The sequence below is a fragment of the Carcharhinus amblyrhynchos genome, chromosome 8 (genome assembly GCF_965287045.1).
Source record: "Carcharhinus amblyrhynchos chromosome 8, sCarAmb.v2.hapA, whole genome shotgun sequence".
NCBI lineage: Eukaryota > Metazoa > Chordata > Chondrichthyes > Carcharhiniformes > Carcharhinidae > Carcharhinus > Carcharhinus amblyrhynchos.
In genome coordinates this window covers 115,869,582-115,884,644 of record NC_137331.1, presented here as the reverse complement: position 1 = coordinate 115,884,644, position 15,063 = coordinate 115,869,582, and the positions used below count along the sequence as shown (strand labels likewise).

Below are 15,063 nucleotides of genomic sequence, written 5' to 3'. Positions count from 1 at the left end.
CAAATATAGGGTTTCCTTGAGGAAATCCAATTTTCTCCCACAGTCTGAAAGACATGCTGGTTAGGTGGATTGACCCAAGTAGGCACCAGAGTGTGGTGACTCGGAGAATTTCACAGTAACTTCATTGCAGTGTTAATGTAAGCCTTACTTGTGACTAATAAACTTTTTTTTTTTACTTTGCTGCCACTGTGGTGTTGAAGGTGATGAATGGGGTGTTAATCAAGTGAGCTGCTGTGTCTTGGATGGTGTCGAGCTTCTTGAGAGTTGTTGGAGATGCTCATCCGGACAAGTGGAGAGTATTCCATCACACTCCTGCCTTGTGTTTTCTAGATGGTGAAGCCTTTAGGAATTGAGAGGTGAAACACTTGCTGCAGAATTTTCAGCCTCTGAACTGCCCTTCAGGGATTGAGTGTGTTGCTGGCTAGTCCATCCTAATTGCCTTGACATACAGCTGTCCAGTTAAATTTCTGGTCAATGGTAACTCCCAGGATGTAGATAATGAGGGATTCGGTGATGATAATAACATTGAATGTCAAGGGCACCTGATTAGATTTTCCCTGGAAATGATGATCCCCTGCCACTTGTGTGGTGAGTTTTACTTGCCACTTATTGGCCCAAGCCTGAATGTTTTTCAGGTTTGCTGCATATAGGATCTGAGTTGCAATGGTGCTAAACATTTGTGCAATTACGCACATTTCTAATTTTTAATGATTGAAGGATAAACATCAGCGTAGTTGCTGAAGATGGTTGGGGCTGCAGCATGAACTTGAGAAACCTCTAGCAAATGTCCTGGGACTAAATTGATTGACCTCCAACAATCACAACCATCCTCCTTTGTGTCTGAAATGACCCTAACTATAGCAGAGTTTTCCCCCGATTCCTATTAACTCTAGTTTTTGCTACAACTTCTTGATGCTGCACTCTTAGTCAAATGCTGCTGTTACAACTTTAATTATTTGAACTCAGATTTGTGGCTTTCACATTTGCAAAAACTCCCCAAATGTAATTCGCACCACGTTCTACAAATTTAACCTTGTTACAAGAAAGAACAATAAAAAGCAATGTATCAATTAACAGTAATTAGTAACAAGGATCAGTAATTAACAGTAAGAGGAGAAAGTTTAACTTTAACAATTGAGCAAACTTCACGCTATCCTTTTCAGACCAGGATATGAAGTGAAGGCTCCGAAAACGTATAGAACAGTACAGCACAGTACAGGCCCTTCGGCCCTCAATGTTGTGCCGAGCTTTGTCCAAAATCAAGATCAAGCTATTCCACTCCCTCATTCTGGTGTGCTCCATGTGCCTATCCAATAACCACATGAAAGTTCCTAAAATGTCTGACTCCACTATCACAGCAGGCAGTCCATTCCACACCTCAACCACTCTGAGTAAAGAACCTACCTTGGACATCCCTCCTATATCTCCCACCATGAACCTTATAGTAATAGCAACGTGTTGAAACAACACTTCTGTCTCAGTATGGCTTGTTGAGACCTCTTTTTTTTCTATAGCTTGAAGATTGTTGAAAGTCCGCCTTAATCAATTGTTAGAAATGAAATCCGAGTTAGCCTATTGAAATTTTAGCTGATTACGCACATTGTCATAATATTAAGACAACGGCTTCTCTTCAGCTAATTCAAGCTAACTTGTGTGTTGACCAGTAATTGTCTGTCATTTATTATTTGAGACATCTTGAATGTAAGCCTCTTCATTCCTTCAGTCAAGAAGTTCATGTAATCTCTTAGACTATCTGGGAGGGAAGCATCTTATAATTCTCGTGACATTTTAAGAATTTGTATTAAAATCAAATGTTAATTATAGATTTACTCATAAGACTGGTGTAAGTTATATTTATCAATCGCTGATTCCTTAATTGTTGCACAATTAAGGTTGTCTATTTAACTAATCTGGTTTCATAACGTAACATAAGAACACAAGAAATAGGAGCAGGAGTAGGTCATCTAGCCCTTTGAGCCTGCCCTGCCATTCAATAAGATTGTGGCTGATCTGTCATGGCTCAGTTCCACATTCCCGCCCTCTCCCCATAACCCTTAATCCCCTCGCTTATCAAAAACCCATCAACCCGCATCTTAAAAATATTTAGCGAGGCAGCGTCCACCACATCAACGGGCAGAGAATTCCCAGGAATACAGTGTTAGTTTTTTTAATTACTTTTGTCAATTTGGTACAAAATGCTAAATAACATTAATACAGACTAATTATAGTCACGTTAACATTAATGATTTTGAAACTTCCAACACTGCCTTGCAGTCAGGGCAATTACTCTCACCTCACTTTTAGGGGCTCATAGATTATAATCAAATTATAATCAGCTAGTCTTCATCAATAATTGATTCCAACATTTTTCCAAGAATTGATAGAAAGCTCAGGAGGAAATTGAAATGTATCAGCCAATTGGTATTCAGCAAATACTTCACTCTTGTTGTTTGCACTTATATGGTCGGCTCCCCCATCATTGATGGGTATGTTTGTGGAACCACCATGTCCAGTTAGCTGTTTAATTGTCCACCATTATGACCAAATGTGGCAGGAGTGTTGAACTTAAATCTGATCTGTCGGTTGTGGGATTGCTTAGCTTTGCCTATCGCACGCTGCTTCTGCTGCTTCACCAGGTTGCTTCTACGCTCTGCATTGAACGAGAATTATTCTACCAGGTAGAATGCCAGGCCATGATGTGGCTTTTCAGAAGGTTTTTGGTTAAGTACTCCAGTGATAGCTAGTTTGTCAAATCAAAGCATGTGGAGTAGAAGAAAATTTTTAAAGTTTATTAGTGTCACAGGCTTATGTTATGTTATAGCTAAGTATCACTTGATTAAGGATTGGTTACCAGACTGAAAGCGGAATAGGAATAAAAGGGAGATTCTCACATTGGCAGGTTGTGATTAGTTAGCACTGTAGGAATCAGTACTTGTAATCCCAGCTGTTCACAGTAGATATCAATGTTTTAGATGTGGGGTCAAATGTAATTTTTCCAAGTTCTCAGATGATATAAAACTAGGTGGGAATATGTGTTGTAAGGAAGATGCAGAGAGGCTTCAAGAGGATTATAATGTGGAAAAATGTGAGGTTTTTCAATTTGGTAAGAGGAACGGATGGATATGCAGAGCATTTCTTAAATGGTTAAGAGATTAGCCAGCGTAAATGTACAAAAAGTCCTGAGTGCCCTTATCAGTAAGTCATTGAAAGCTAAAGTGCAGGTGCAAAAGGCAAATAGGATGGTTGTTGGCATATTAGCGGATATTGCAAGAAAATTTGAGTTCAGAACTGGCGAAGTCAATTCCATAGAATCTTGGTTAGTGGAGTACAGAGAGTTTTGGTCCCTTAGCTTAAGAATAAAACTAGGGAACACTGACCAAGATGAGATTTTTTTTCCTCGAGTTGAGAATTTTGCAGTTCTCCCTACCCAGAGGACTGTGGAAATTCCTTCACTGAGTATGTTTTAAGGCATCGAAGTAGAATAACATCCATATTGAATGGCAGAGCAAACCTAATGGGCTGAATGGCCTACTCCTCCTGTGTTACAGTTTGTAGTTGAATATAATGCTGCTTTTGGCCCATTGCCTCATGGATGCCCAGTTTTGAGTTGCTAGATCTGTTTGAAATTTAACCCATTTAGTGCCACACAACCTTACTGGTCTGATCTATGTGACTCCAGATCCACAGTAATGTGGTTGACTCTTGACTGCCTTCAGGTGTATCAAAGCACTACAGTGTCGCTTGCTGGACCACTTCATAGTCTAAAGGAATGAAGTCTGTTGGACCACCCAGTATCAACCTGATCACTGGAAATGATCACAGCATGCCTCACTCTGCAAGTTGTCCTTACTTGCATTTGGGAGTTTGTGCCAAAAATTAGGAGAGTCATTTCTCACATCAGTTAGTGTGTGGAATTGTACCTCTAATCTCCAAGCAGCATCACCATCATTCCTGGAACCTAACAAGACAAACACATCAGAGAAGGTGGGAGGGAGTTGCTCTAGATCAACATTGATTCTGGACCCCATGAATTTTCAAAGCATTAGGTCAAAAATGGGCAAGAAAACCTCTTGCTGTGGCAACCTACACCCACCCACCACCTCCCAGGTGATGAGTTGGTATTTCTGCATATTGAAGAGAGACTGAGGGCAGCAAGGATGGAGAATGCACTCTGGGTGTGGGTCTCCAATGTCCATTGAGTGGCTTGGTAGCATCACCACTGACCCAAGACCAAAGATCATAGCTGCTGGACTGTGTCTGTGGCAGTGGTGAGGAACCAACAAGAGAGAAAAGCTTTCTTGACCGAGTACTTGCTGTCTTCTGTCACAAATGCGTGACAGAATTGGTAGGAGTTACCACCGTACAGCCTTGTGGAGGCAAAGTCCTATATTCACATTTAGGATACTCTCCATCGTGTTCTGAGGCACTAATGTTAAATTTAAAACTGACCTTGCAACCCAAAATTGAATATCCATAAAGCATTGGACAATCAGCAGCAGAATTTTATTTAGCTGCAGTCTGTAACTTTGTGGCCCAGCAGATTGTGCACTTTTCCATTCTTATCAAGACAGGGGATTGAGCCTGGCTCAATGAAGAGTGCAGGCAGGCATATCTAAATGCAGTGTCAGCCTGGTGAAACTACTATACAGGACTGCATGCATGCCAAACTGGGAAAGCAGCATATGATAGAGCTAAGTGATTCCCTGTCCAACGGACAGATCTAAGCTCTGCCGTTCTGCCACACCCAGTCATGAATGGTGATGGACGTTTAAAACAACTAACTGGGGGAGGACTCTCCACAAATATCCAAATATTAGCACATCAGTGCAAAAAGATTAGGCTGAAGCCTTTGCCGTATTCTTCAGCCAGATGTACCAAGTGAAAGATCCATCTCGTTGTCCTCCTGAGATTCTCAGCATCACATACACCCTCTTCAATGTGCAGAAATACCGACTGATCACCTGGGAGGTGGTGGGTGGGTGTGGGTTGCAACAGCAAGAGGTTTTCTTGCCCATTTTTGACCTAATGCTTTGAAAATTCATGGGGTCCAGAATCGATGTTATTAGTTTCTAGGGCAACACACTCCCAACCACTAAGGTGGATCTTCAGCCATTTTGAATCATACTATGTAATATTAAGAGCTGAAAGCACTGGATATTGCAAAGGGCATGGCCCTGACCACTTAGGCAATAGATCTGAATACTGGTTCCAGAACTAGATATGCCCTGGCCCATACTCTTCCAGTACAGCTACAACACTAGCATTAACCTGGCCAATTACCACCATTAGTCTACTGTCAATCACCAGCACATTGATGAAAGGTGTCACCGAGCACTATCAAGTGATACTTAGCAACAACCTGCTCAATGACTCTCTGGGTTCCAACAAGTTTATTTGATAGTAAACCCACAAGCTTTCGAATGCTGTTCCTTCAGTCACCTGACAAAGGAACAGCATTCTAAAAGCTTGTGGGTTTACTATCAAATAAACTTGTTGGACTTTAACCTGGTGTTATGAGATTTCTTACTGTGTTTACCCCAGTCCAATGCTGGCATCTCCACATCTCTGGGTTCCACCAGAGTCACTTTGTTCCTGACCTGATTACAGTCTTAGTTGAAATATGGATAAAAGAGCTGAATTCAAGAGATGAGGTGAGAGGAACGACCCTTGATATCAAGACAGGATTTGAGGGACTGTGGCATTAAAGGAACAGTAACTAACTGGAGTAAATGGAAATCAAGGGAAAGCTGTCCAATAGTTGGAGTTAAACCTGGCACACAGATGGCAGTACTGCAGGCGTTCCTCTGGGTAGTGTTCTACACCCAACCACCTTCAGTTGCTGCTTCATAAAGTCAGAATTAGGGGTGTTCACTGATGATTCAGCACCTTTCCCGGTGACTCAGACACTTAAACAATCCATGTCCAAATGCAGCAAACCTGATTTCCAAGCTTAGGGTGACAAGTGGTAAGTAACATTTGTGCCACAAGTGCCAAGCAATGATCAAAAGATAACCAAACTATTGCCCCTTGATATTGTGGCATTACGTTTGCTGAATTCCCCACCAACATCCTGGTTGTTACCATTGACCAGAAACTGAACTGTCCTAGACCTATAAATATTGTCGTACATGAGCAGATTAGAGACAGAATTATGCGAAGAGTATCTCTTTGACTCTCCAAAGCCTGTCATGAATTACAAGATAGGACTGTGATGGAATGCTGTCCACTTGGATGAGCTCAGCTCCAATAGTAATGCTCAAAGCTTGACATGGTGCCTTGATGATTATTTTCCAAACATTGCTGGATTCCAGGGAAGTGCCGGAAGATTGGAAAACGGCTAATGTTACGCCGTTGTTTAAGAAGGGTGGCAGGCAAAAGGCAGGGAATTATAGGCTGGTTAGTTTAACGTCTGTTGTAGGTAAAATGTTAGAATCCGTGATCAAGGAGAAAATAGCAAGGCATCTTGAGGAGAATTGTTTGATAGAGCAGACGCAGCACGGTTTCGTTAAGGGGAAGTCGTGTCTGACGAATTTATTGGAGTTCTATGAGGATGTGTCTAGGGCGGTGGATAGAGGAGTGCCGGTGGATGTGGTGTTTCTTGATTTTTCAGAAGGTGTTTGATAAGGTGCCACACAAGAGGTTATTACAGAAGGTTAGGGGGCATGGAGTTGGGGATAGGGTGTTAGCGTGGATAAGGGATTGGCTGTCAAATAGGAGGCAGAGAGTGGGGTCAATGGGTGCTATTCGGATTGGCGGTTGGTGACTAGTGGAGTGCCCCAGGGGTTGGTGCTGGGGCCTCAGCTATTTACCATTTATATAGATGATCTGGAGGAGGGAACCGAGTGTATGGTGTCAAAATTTGCTGATGACACCAAGATTGGTGGAACGGCAAATTGTGCGGAGGGTGTGGAAAATCTGCAGAAGGATCTCGATAGGCTGGGCGAATGGGCCAGGAAATGGCAAATGGAATTTAATGTTGGCAAGTGTGAAGTCGTCCACTTTGGTAGGAGTAATGGTAGGAAGGACTATTACTTGCATGGCGAAAAACTGCAGCATGCGACGGTGCAGAGGGACCTCGGGGTCCTTGTACATGAGTCGCAAAAACCCAGCCTGCAGGTGCAGCAGGTGGTCAGGAAGGCAAATAGGATGCTGGCCTTCATAGCGAGGGGGATTGAATATAAAAGTAGGGAGGTCTTGCTGCAACTATACAGGGCACTGGTGAGGCCGCAGCTGGAGTACTGTGTGCAGTTTTGGTCGCCGCACTGACGCAAGGATATTTTGGCCTTGGAGGGAGTGCAGAGGAGGATTACTAGGCTGATACTGGAGTTGAGGGGGTTGAGCTATGAGGAGAGGCTGAATAAACTAGGCTTGTACTCGTTAGAGTTTGGAAGAATGAGGGGAGATCTCATTGAGACATATAAGATGATGAATGGGATGGATAGTTTAGAGGTGGAGAGACTCTTCCCGCTCAGAAAGGACAGTAGGACTAGAGGGCACAGCCTCAAGATAAAGGGGAGGGGGGAGCGGTTTAGAATGGAGTTGAGGAGGAACTTCTTCACTCAAAGGGTGGTGAATCTCTGGAATTCTCTGCCCGTTGAAGTGGTGGAGGCTGCCTCGCTAAATATATTTAAGACGCGGGTTGATAGGTTTTTGATAGGCAAGGGGATTAAGGGTTATGGGGAGAGGGCAGGAAGGTGGAACTGAGCCATGACAGATCAGCCATGATCTTATTGAATGGCAGGGCAGGCTCGAAGGGCTAGATGGCCTATTCCTGCTCCTATTTCTTATGATCCAGGACAAAGCAACTTGCTTGATTGGCATCCCATCCACCGCCTTAACATTCAGTTCCCTCACCACTAATGCACAGCAGTAGCACTGAGTACCATTAAGGATGCACTGCAGCAACTCGCCAAGGCTCCTTCTACAACAGCTTCTAAACCCATGGCCTATACCACCCAATGACTGCATGGAAGCATCACCGCTTGCAAGTTTCCCTCCAACACACGTGCCTTCCTGACTTGGAACTACATCACCATTCCTTCACTGTTGGGTAAAAATCCTGGAACTCCTTTCCTGACTGCACTGAATGTACCTACGCCACAAGGTCTGTAGCAGTTGAGGGTGGCTCACTGCAACCTTCTTGAGGGCAATTAGGGTTGGACATTAAATGTCTGTTTGGCCAGTGATGTCCAAATCCCATGAAAGAATAAATAACACACGATAGAGGGTATTCTCAATGTGAAGACGGGACTTTCCCTCCACAAGGATTGTATAGTGATCATGTGCTAATACTGTCATGGACAGCTGAATCTGTGATGGGTAGTTTGGCCAGGACAAGATCCGATGGGCTCTTCCCTTTTGGTTCCCTCCCCACCTCCCATAACCCCAGTGTAGCAGCTACGTCTTTCAAGGCTCAACAGTAATAGTGCTACCTGTTTCTTATGCTCTTAGGAAAATAGTAACCTCTGTATATCTATATTTGAATATAATGTTTATCTGAGCAATAAATTGAATTTCTTGTTTAAAGTCAGATGTTTAACAAAACCATAAGGAAAACAACAAATTGATCTCACACCATTTTGTTGTAGTGTACTTGGAAGCACAGAAAGAAATGCATCAAATGCGTCGTTGGACGTTCTTCCAGTGAGAGGACCACAAGGTTCTCCATTATCTAATCAAATGTTGAACCGGTCACCCAAACCAAAATCATCATGGACTGTGCGGCCTGAATATTTGATTCTTTCTGTGCCATCGGTTGGTAAGTAATTTTTCAATGTAGTTCTGTTGGTGTATAAATGAGTTGAACCAGACAGGCTAGAACAGAGGTAAGTGATAGAAAGCAAAATAAAACAACTTGTGTGTACCCATCACCAGCTGCTTTGTCCTGGATCATGTCAAGCTTTGGGCATTATTATTGGAGCTGAGCTCATCCAAGTGGACAGCATTCCATCACAGTCCTATCTTGTAATTCATGACAGGCTTTGGAGAGTTGACATAATACTATTCTTTACCCAGTATGGCTCCACAATACTCAGCGCCAGGGACCTGGGTTTGATTGCCACCTTGGATTACTGTCTGTGTGGAGTCTGCACATTCTCCCCATGTCTGCGTGGGTTTCCTCCAGATGCTCCGGTTTCCTCCCATAGTCTGCAAGACATGCTGGTTAGGTGCATTGACCACGCTAAATTCTTCCTCAGTGTGAAGACAGGACTTTCTCTCTGCAAGGGTTTATGGTGGTCATGTATGAATACTGTCATGGACAGCTGCACCTGTGTTAGGTAGTTTGGCCAGGACAAGGTTAGGCGTGTTCTTCCCTCTTGGTTCCCTCCCCACCTCCCCTAGCCTCAAGTCTAGCAGCGGTGTCTTTCAAGGCTCAATCAGTAATAGTGCTACCTGTTATGCTGTTTAGAAATTTGTTGAATATATTGTGAATATCTATATATTGAATATAATGCGAACAGATGCCAGAGTATGGTGATTAAGGGATTTTCACAGTAACTTCATTGCAGTGTTAATGTAAACCTATTTGTGACTCAAAGTTAAACTGAAATCAAGAGGCTAATATGTGACTTTTGGAGTCTTGGGCAATCACGTTACTTGGTAAAATTTATGCTCTGATTGCCTAGTCTGTGGTAACCTTAACTGCCACAGATGTGTGATTTGTAAGTTTATTTGCAGCACGTAGCAAATTTATAAGCTGGTTTATTTTGGAAAACAAAGCCATTATAGACACTGATTCTCAATGCAATGTATGTTTGCTGATATGAATGGCTACCATGGGCTGGTGTTGAAGGCTTGAATTTGATAATGTGCAGTTTCTCTTTTTCTAATGCTGTAATTTTGTTTCTACGATTGTAGATGGATCAGCGCAGACTGGGCGTGTACAAATAATAAACCACTCCCCAAGGTCTTTGTCTTTTGAGTTGTCTTGGCCAGCACACTCCTTAACAGTGACACCCCAGCATGGAGTAGTTGATCCAGAGTATGTATGATCCCACATTTTCAATTTTAAATTTATTTTTGAAGTGAGATGTTTATGTTCTTAATTGTAATTCACATTTTGTAGCATAATTTATCCATTTTAATTTCACTAGATTGAATTTGTAATTCCATCGATATAAATTTGAGGTCTTTCAGATAATGGCTGTATTTTACGGTCAGCAGTGTGCACTTGCAGTCGTTAACAGTTGTCAAACCTTTCTCGAACTTTTGAGCATCAAAATATCAAAGGTTTTTCAGCACAGTGCCCGCTAGAGGATCTGGGACCTGTGTGAGTGCAGAAATAATGTATAAACATACAAAATTGGAACAGAAGTCGGCCATTTGGCCCCTCTAGCTTGCTCTACCAATCAAAAAGATCATGGTTGACGTGTTTGTGTTTTGAGTTCTACATTCCCATCTATCCCCATGACCTTTGATTCCTTTGTCTAACAAGAATCTATCTATCTCTGTCTTAAAATATTCAGTGATCCCATTTCCACCATTTTGAGGCAAAGAGTTCCAAAGTTGCACACCACTCCTGAGGGAAAAAAAATCTCATCTTTGCCGTATGAGGGGAAACCCCTAATTTTAAAACCATGCAACCCCACCAAATTCTGGATTCACCCACAAGAGGGAACATAATTTTCATGTTTACCTTATCAATACTATTCAGGAACTTGCATTCTTCAATCAAATCACCCCTCATTGTTCTAAACTTCATTGGAAACAAGTCCAGTCTTTTCATATCCTCATATCAATCTAGATGATCATCTCTGAATTGTCTCCAATGCATTTACATAAATAAGGAAGTCAAAATTGCAGACAGTATGCAAGGTGCAGTCTCATCAATGCCTTGTATAACTGAAGCGTAACATCCTTACTTTTATGTTCAATTCCTCTTGTAATAAAGGATAGCATTCCATTAGCCTTCCTGATTTACGTGCTGCACCTACATTTAACCTTTTGTGACTCAAGCACATGAGCGCTGAGATCTTGTACACCTTGACATTCTACAGTTGTTCTCCACTTAAATAATACTCTGCTTTTTTATTCTTCCTGCCAAGGTGAACAGCTTCACATTTTCCCACATTATACGCCATCTGTACTTTATGGCACCTTATCAGATGCTTTCTGGAAATCCAAATACAGTACAATTGCAGGCTCCCTGCCATCCACAGCACATGTTCCACCTTTAAAGAACTAGTAAATTGGGTAATAATTTCCTTTTTCATTAAAACTGTGCTGATTCTTCCACATTGCCTTGAGCTTGTTTAAGTGCCCAGCTATAATCTCTAATGATTTATTCTAACATCTTTCCTACAGCAGCCATCAAGCTAACTGGCTTAAAGTTTTGAGGTTTTTTGCCTCTCTGCCTTGTTGAATAGAGGATTTCTATTTCCCGGTTTATTTTCAGAAACCCTTCCAGAATCTAAAGTTTGGAATATTGACAGCAGTGCATTATCTATTATTAGGCATTTCCTAAGAACCTGGGGTGAAATCCATCAGGACCCAGAGACTTGTCAGCCCGCAGCTCCATCATAGAAATCCTACAATGCAGAAGGAGGCCATTGGGTTCATCAAGTCTGCACTGACCACAATCCCACCCAGGCCCTATCCCCATAGCCCGACATATTTACCCACTAATCCCTCTAACCCATGCACCTCAGTACACTACATCAGTTTGTTCAGTACAGCTTCCCTAGTGATTCTTTATTTCACCAAATTCCTCATGCCCCTCCATCCTGATTTGCAGCTATTACTGGAATAGAAACACACTATCTCCTCAGTGAGATTGCAAGATAATCATTGAGACACTGTCTAAATTTCAGTTGAACTAAGTGGATGTATTTGAGTCTGGGGTAAGGAAGGTGGACTGATGGGAGCAGGGGGCTAGTGGCAATGGAAACGTGGTTAGTGATCAGAAACCTTTACTAGGTCAAAACTGCTTCAAGCCCACCCTTTTTTAAGGATTTGACTAAAGTCAGCCATAGGCAGATTGCAACTTTTCATATGAGGTTGAGAGTTTCATTATCGTTCTACTTCTACCGTTGTTGCCCATGTAACCTGACAGCTCCCTTAAGGGGAAGATTATATCTATTCAGGAATGTGTCTTTACACCTCCTTCCTGCATACATGTAAAAGTTGTTCATTTGCCTTAATCTGCCTAGGTCCCAGGCTCTGAAACTTGCTCCCTCAACTGTACCACTTTGATGCTTCCTCAACCTTGCTCACCACTTCAATAGCATAGAATCCCTAAAGTGCAGAAGGACGTCATTTAGCCCATCAAATGTGTGCCTACTCTTCGAAAGTATGGCACAGTGGTTAGCACTGCTACTTCACAGCACCAGGGACCTGAGTTTAATTCCTGCTTGGATTACTGTCTGTGTGGAGTCTGCGTGTTCGCCGTGTCTGTGTGGGTTTCCTCCGGGTGTTCCGGTTTCCTCCCACGGTCTGAAAGACTTGCTGGTTAGGTGCAGTGACCATGCTAAATTCTCCCTCGGTGTACCTGAACAGGTGCCAGACTGTGGCGATTAGGAGATTTTCACAGTAACTTCATTGCCATGTTAATGTAAGCCTACTTGTGACACTAATAAATAAATTTAAAACTTTAAATCCTTGTTTAGAACTCTGAATGAAAAAGAAGCTGCATGTTAAATGCAAAACATACTCAGCCTGCCATCTGCCCCTCTCCCTAACCCTTGTTCATTCACAATAGAGTGGCAAGAGGGTGGATTGATGCATGAAGGTGACAAAGCAAAGTTTTTTTTCTAAAAGACTAAGTATGCGCGGGAACAGTATTATTCAGGAATGCCCCTAATCTACAAACTGCTAAAATGCTATGAGAAAGCACTATAAATTGGATAACTGATCCACAATCTCATTCACTTCTATTGACGCAGCGCTCCAGTCCCAGCTTCTGAATTTTCAAATCCGAGTCAGTGTTTGTTTTTTGTTTTTCCCAAAATGTTTGGTCTTGATATGCAACCTACACGTGTAGAAATTAATACTTTGCTCTGGGATCAAGAGAAACCAGAGTTAAACTTAAGATTTATGTCATTTAAAGTTCAAAGTTTATTTATTAGTATCACAAGTAGTTTGCATTTAACAGTGCAATGAAGTTACTGTGAAAATCCCCTAAGACAATGTCATTGAATATTACAGTAAAATGGGCACTTTTGGCCCACTGAGATTGTTCTGGCTGTTCTTTTATTTACCCTTCTTAGCATAAGAAAGGTTCAATTGGTCGATCTTTGGTTTCTGATTGTATAGCTTTTTTCCTGACAAATGTTTTTTGCTAAACTTTTGTTTGTCATAGAGATGGTTTTGATGAACCTCATTTTATGCATTTTAACCACATCTCAACTTTATCCAATATATTGGGTTTTGCTCAGTGCATACCTCTCTTGCACTTGTATGCATTACAATATAGTGTGATTTCCAGATTTCTATTGCCCTTAAGGTGAAAAACGTAGCAGTAGATCCCACAGATCAGAGAAGCTAATGAGGTATCTCTGCAGTTTCAAGTTACCAAAAGAACCAAGTTTTTTAAAATCCAAGTTTAATGCCAGACCTTAGGGTACAAAATGATTTCCTCCATGTGATGCCTTGGCTGCAGCTGCTGAAAAGGATGGCACACCCTTTACAAATATTGCTGCATTTTCTAATTAATTGAAGTTGATTTGGTGATGGATATCTCATTGCTTTCATATGCACCATGAGGAAATACTTTTTGTGTGATCGCAAATTTAATTATGCTTTAATTAGAAATGTAATTGTTTTGTCATTTAATCTCTCATGGAACATTATGCTGCAGATTAGTTTGTGCTCAGATTAATTCCCAAAAATTAGTTCCCTATTTAGTTAGCCAATCATGTGCAAAGACTGGATTACTAAGAACCACTTTAATATAAAGAGGAAAGTTCATGTCAATGGTTTATTTAATTTTATATTCTGTTATCAAGAAAGTATTAGTATGAATGTAAAATTTGCAGGTTTCCTATCTTGATTGTTATGGTGAAAAATAAGCAATGTTTTTTTTCTTCAGGAGCCACTTACTAATCCTTGTAAGTCCAAATCCTTCTCTGGTGGCTAAACCTTCTGCTATTCCATGGAGTGGACAAATCTATGTACACTGTGACAACACACAACAGGTAGGAAATGTATAATTGAATTAAGTTTTTTTTTATTTGGAGTTAATTTTGTTTGAAGCATTATTCTGTAGACTGCAGTGTGCAAAGGTAAAGATTAGTTCCCACATAGATTAGACTAGAGAGACAATTAATGAGAACTGCTCAAACACAATGGAGATATTTCCATTTGGTAATCTATTTATATTATTTTTAAAATATATTTCTGCTCCAACATTACTTTATCTAGGCCAGTAATTCTGAATACAATACTCTTTTTAAAAAAACTTTGGGTGAGCCCAGGTAGTGTATTACCTTTCCTTGCAAATTGATGCAATGAGGATCATTTTATTTGAAACTTATTCTTTTAATTAAACAGTTATATTCTCTGCTCTTATCTGTCCTGTGAATTTTCTGTGTCACCAGTGTAAATCATTGTTTGAAGCTGAACCAGTCTGAAACAGTCTCTGGGTTCTGTATAACCATCAGCTTAAGTTTCTGGCCACACCTGATTGCCTATTTTTGGCTCTATTTTCCAGACCTGATCATTTCCATGCTCGCCCAGTGTTGACCCAAGTAAGATGTAGTGAAGTAAATCCTTGCCATTCTGTAGAAAACTCACTTGTGCTTTGCTCAACTCCTCCATTCTCAACTTTGAACATGAGTTCATTAAAAGCTGCTGCATTTAGACTATCCTGCATCAGGTCTGCCTTAGTTGCCTATGTATCAACTCCCAAGCCTCCAATTTAAAATTCTTATCAATGATTAGCGAAGACAAATACAGTCTGAAACAGGAGAATTGATGATTGAAAATATGGAAACGGCAGAGCAGTTAAGCAACTATAGTTTTGTCTTCACAGAAGAAGACACAAGTAACTTCCCAGAAATGCTAGGGAAGCAAGGTTCTCGTGAGACGGAAGAATTGAAAGAAATTATTAGTTTTTGTTTCAAAAAA

The 15,063-nt window shown here is 41.3% G+C and overlaps 1 protein-coding gene across 4 annotated transcripts in view; it reads left to right on the top strand.

Moving 5' to 3' along the window:
• Window positions 1-15,063, top strand: part of cep192 (centrosomal protein 192) — a 143,352-nt gene that overhangs the window by 108,033 nt on the left and 20,256 nt on the right. For all 4 annotated transcript variants that reach the window (XM_080194690.1, XM_080194688.1, XM_080194689.1 and 1 more), the window contains exons 37-39: window positions 8,589-8,758; window positions 9,859-9,982; window positions 14,027-14,132. In XM_080194690.1, the coding sequence (XP_080050816.1) occupies window positions 8,589-8,758; window positions 9,859-9,982; window positions 14,027-14,132 (400 nt within the window). The remainder of the gene's footprint in view (window positions 1-8,588; window positions 8,759-9,858; window positions 9,983-14,026; window positions 14,133-15,063) is intronic.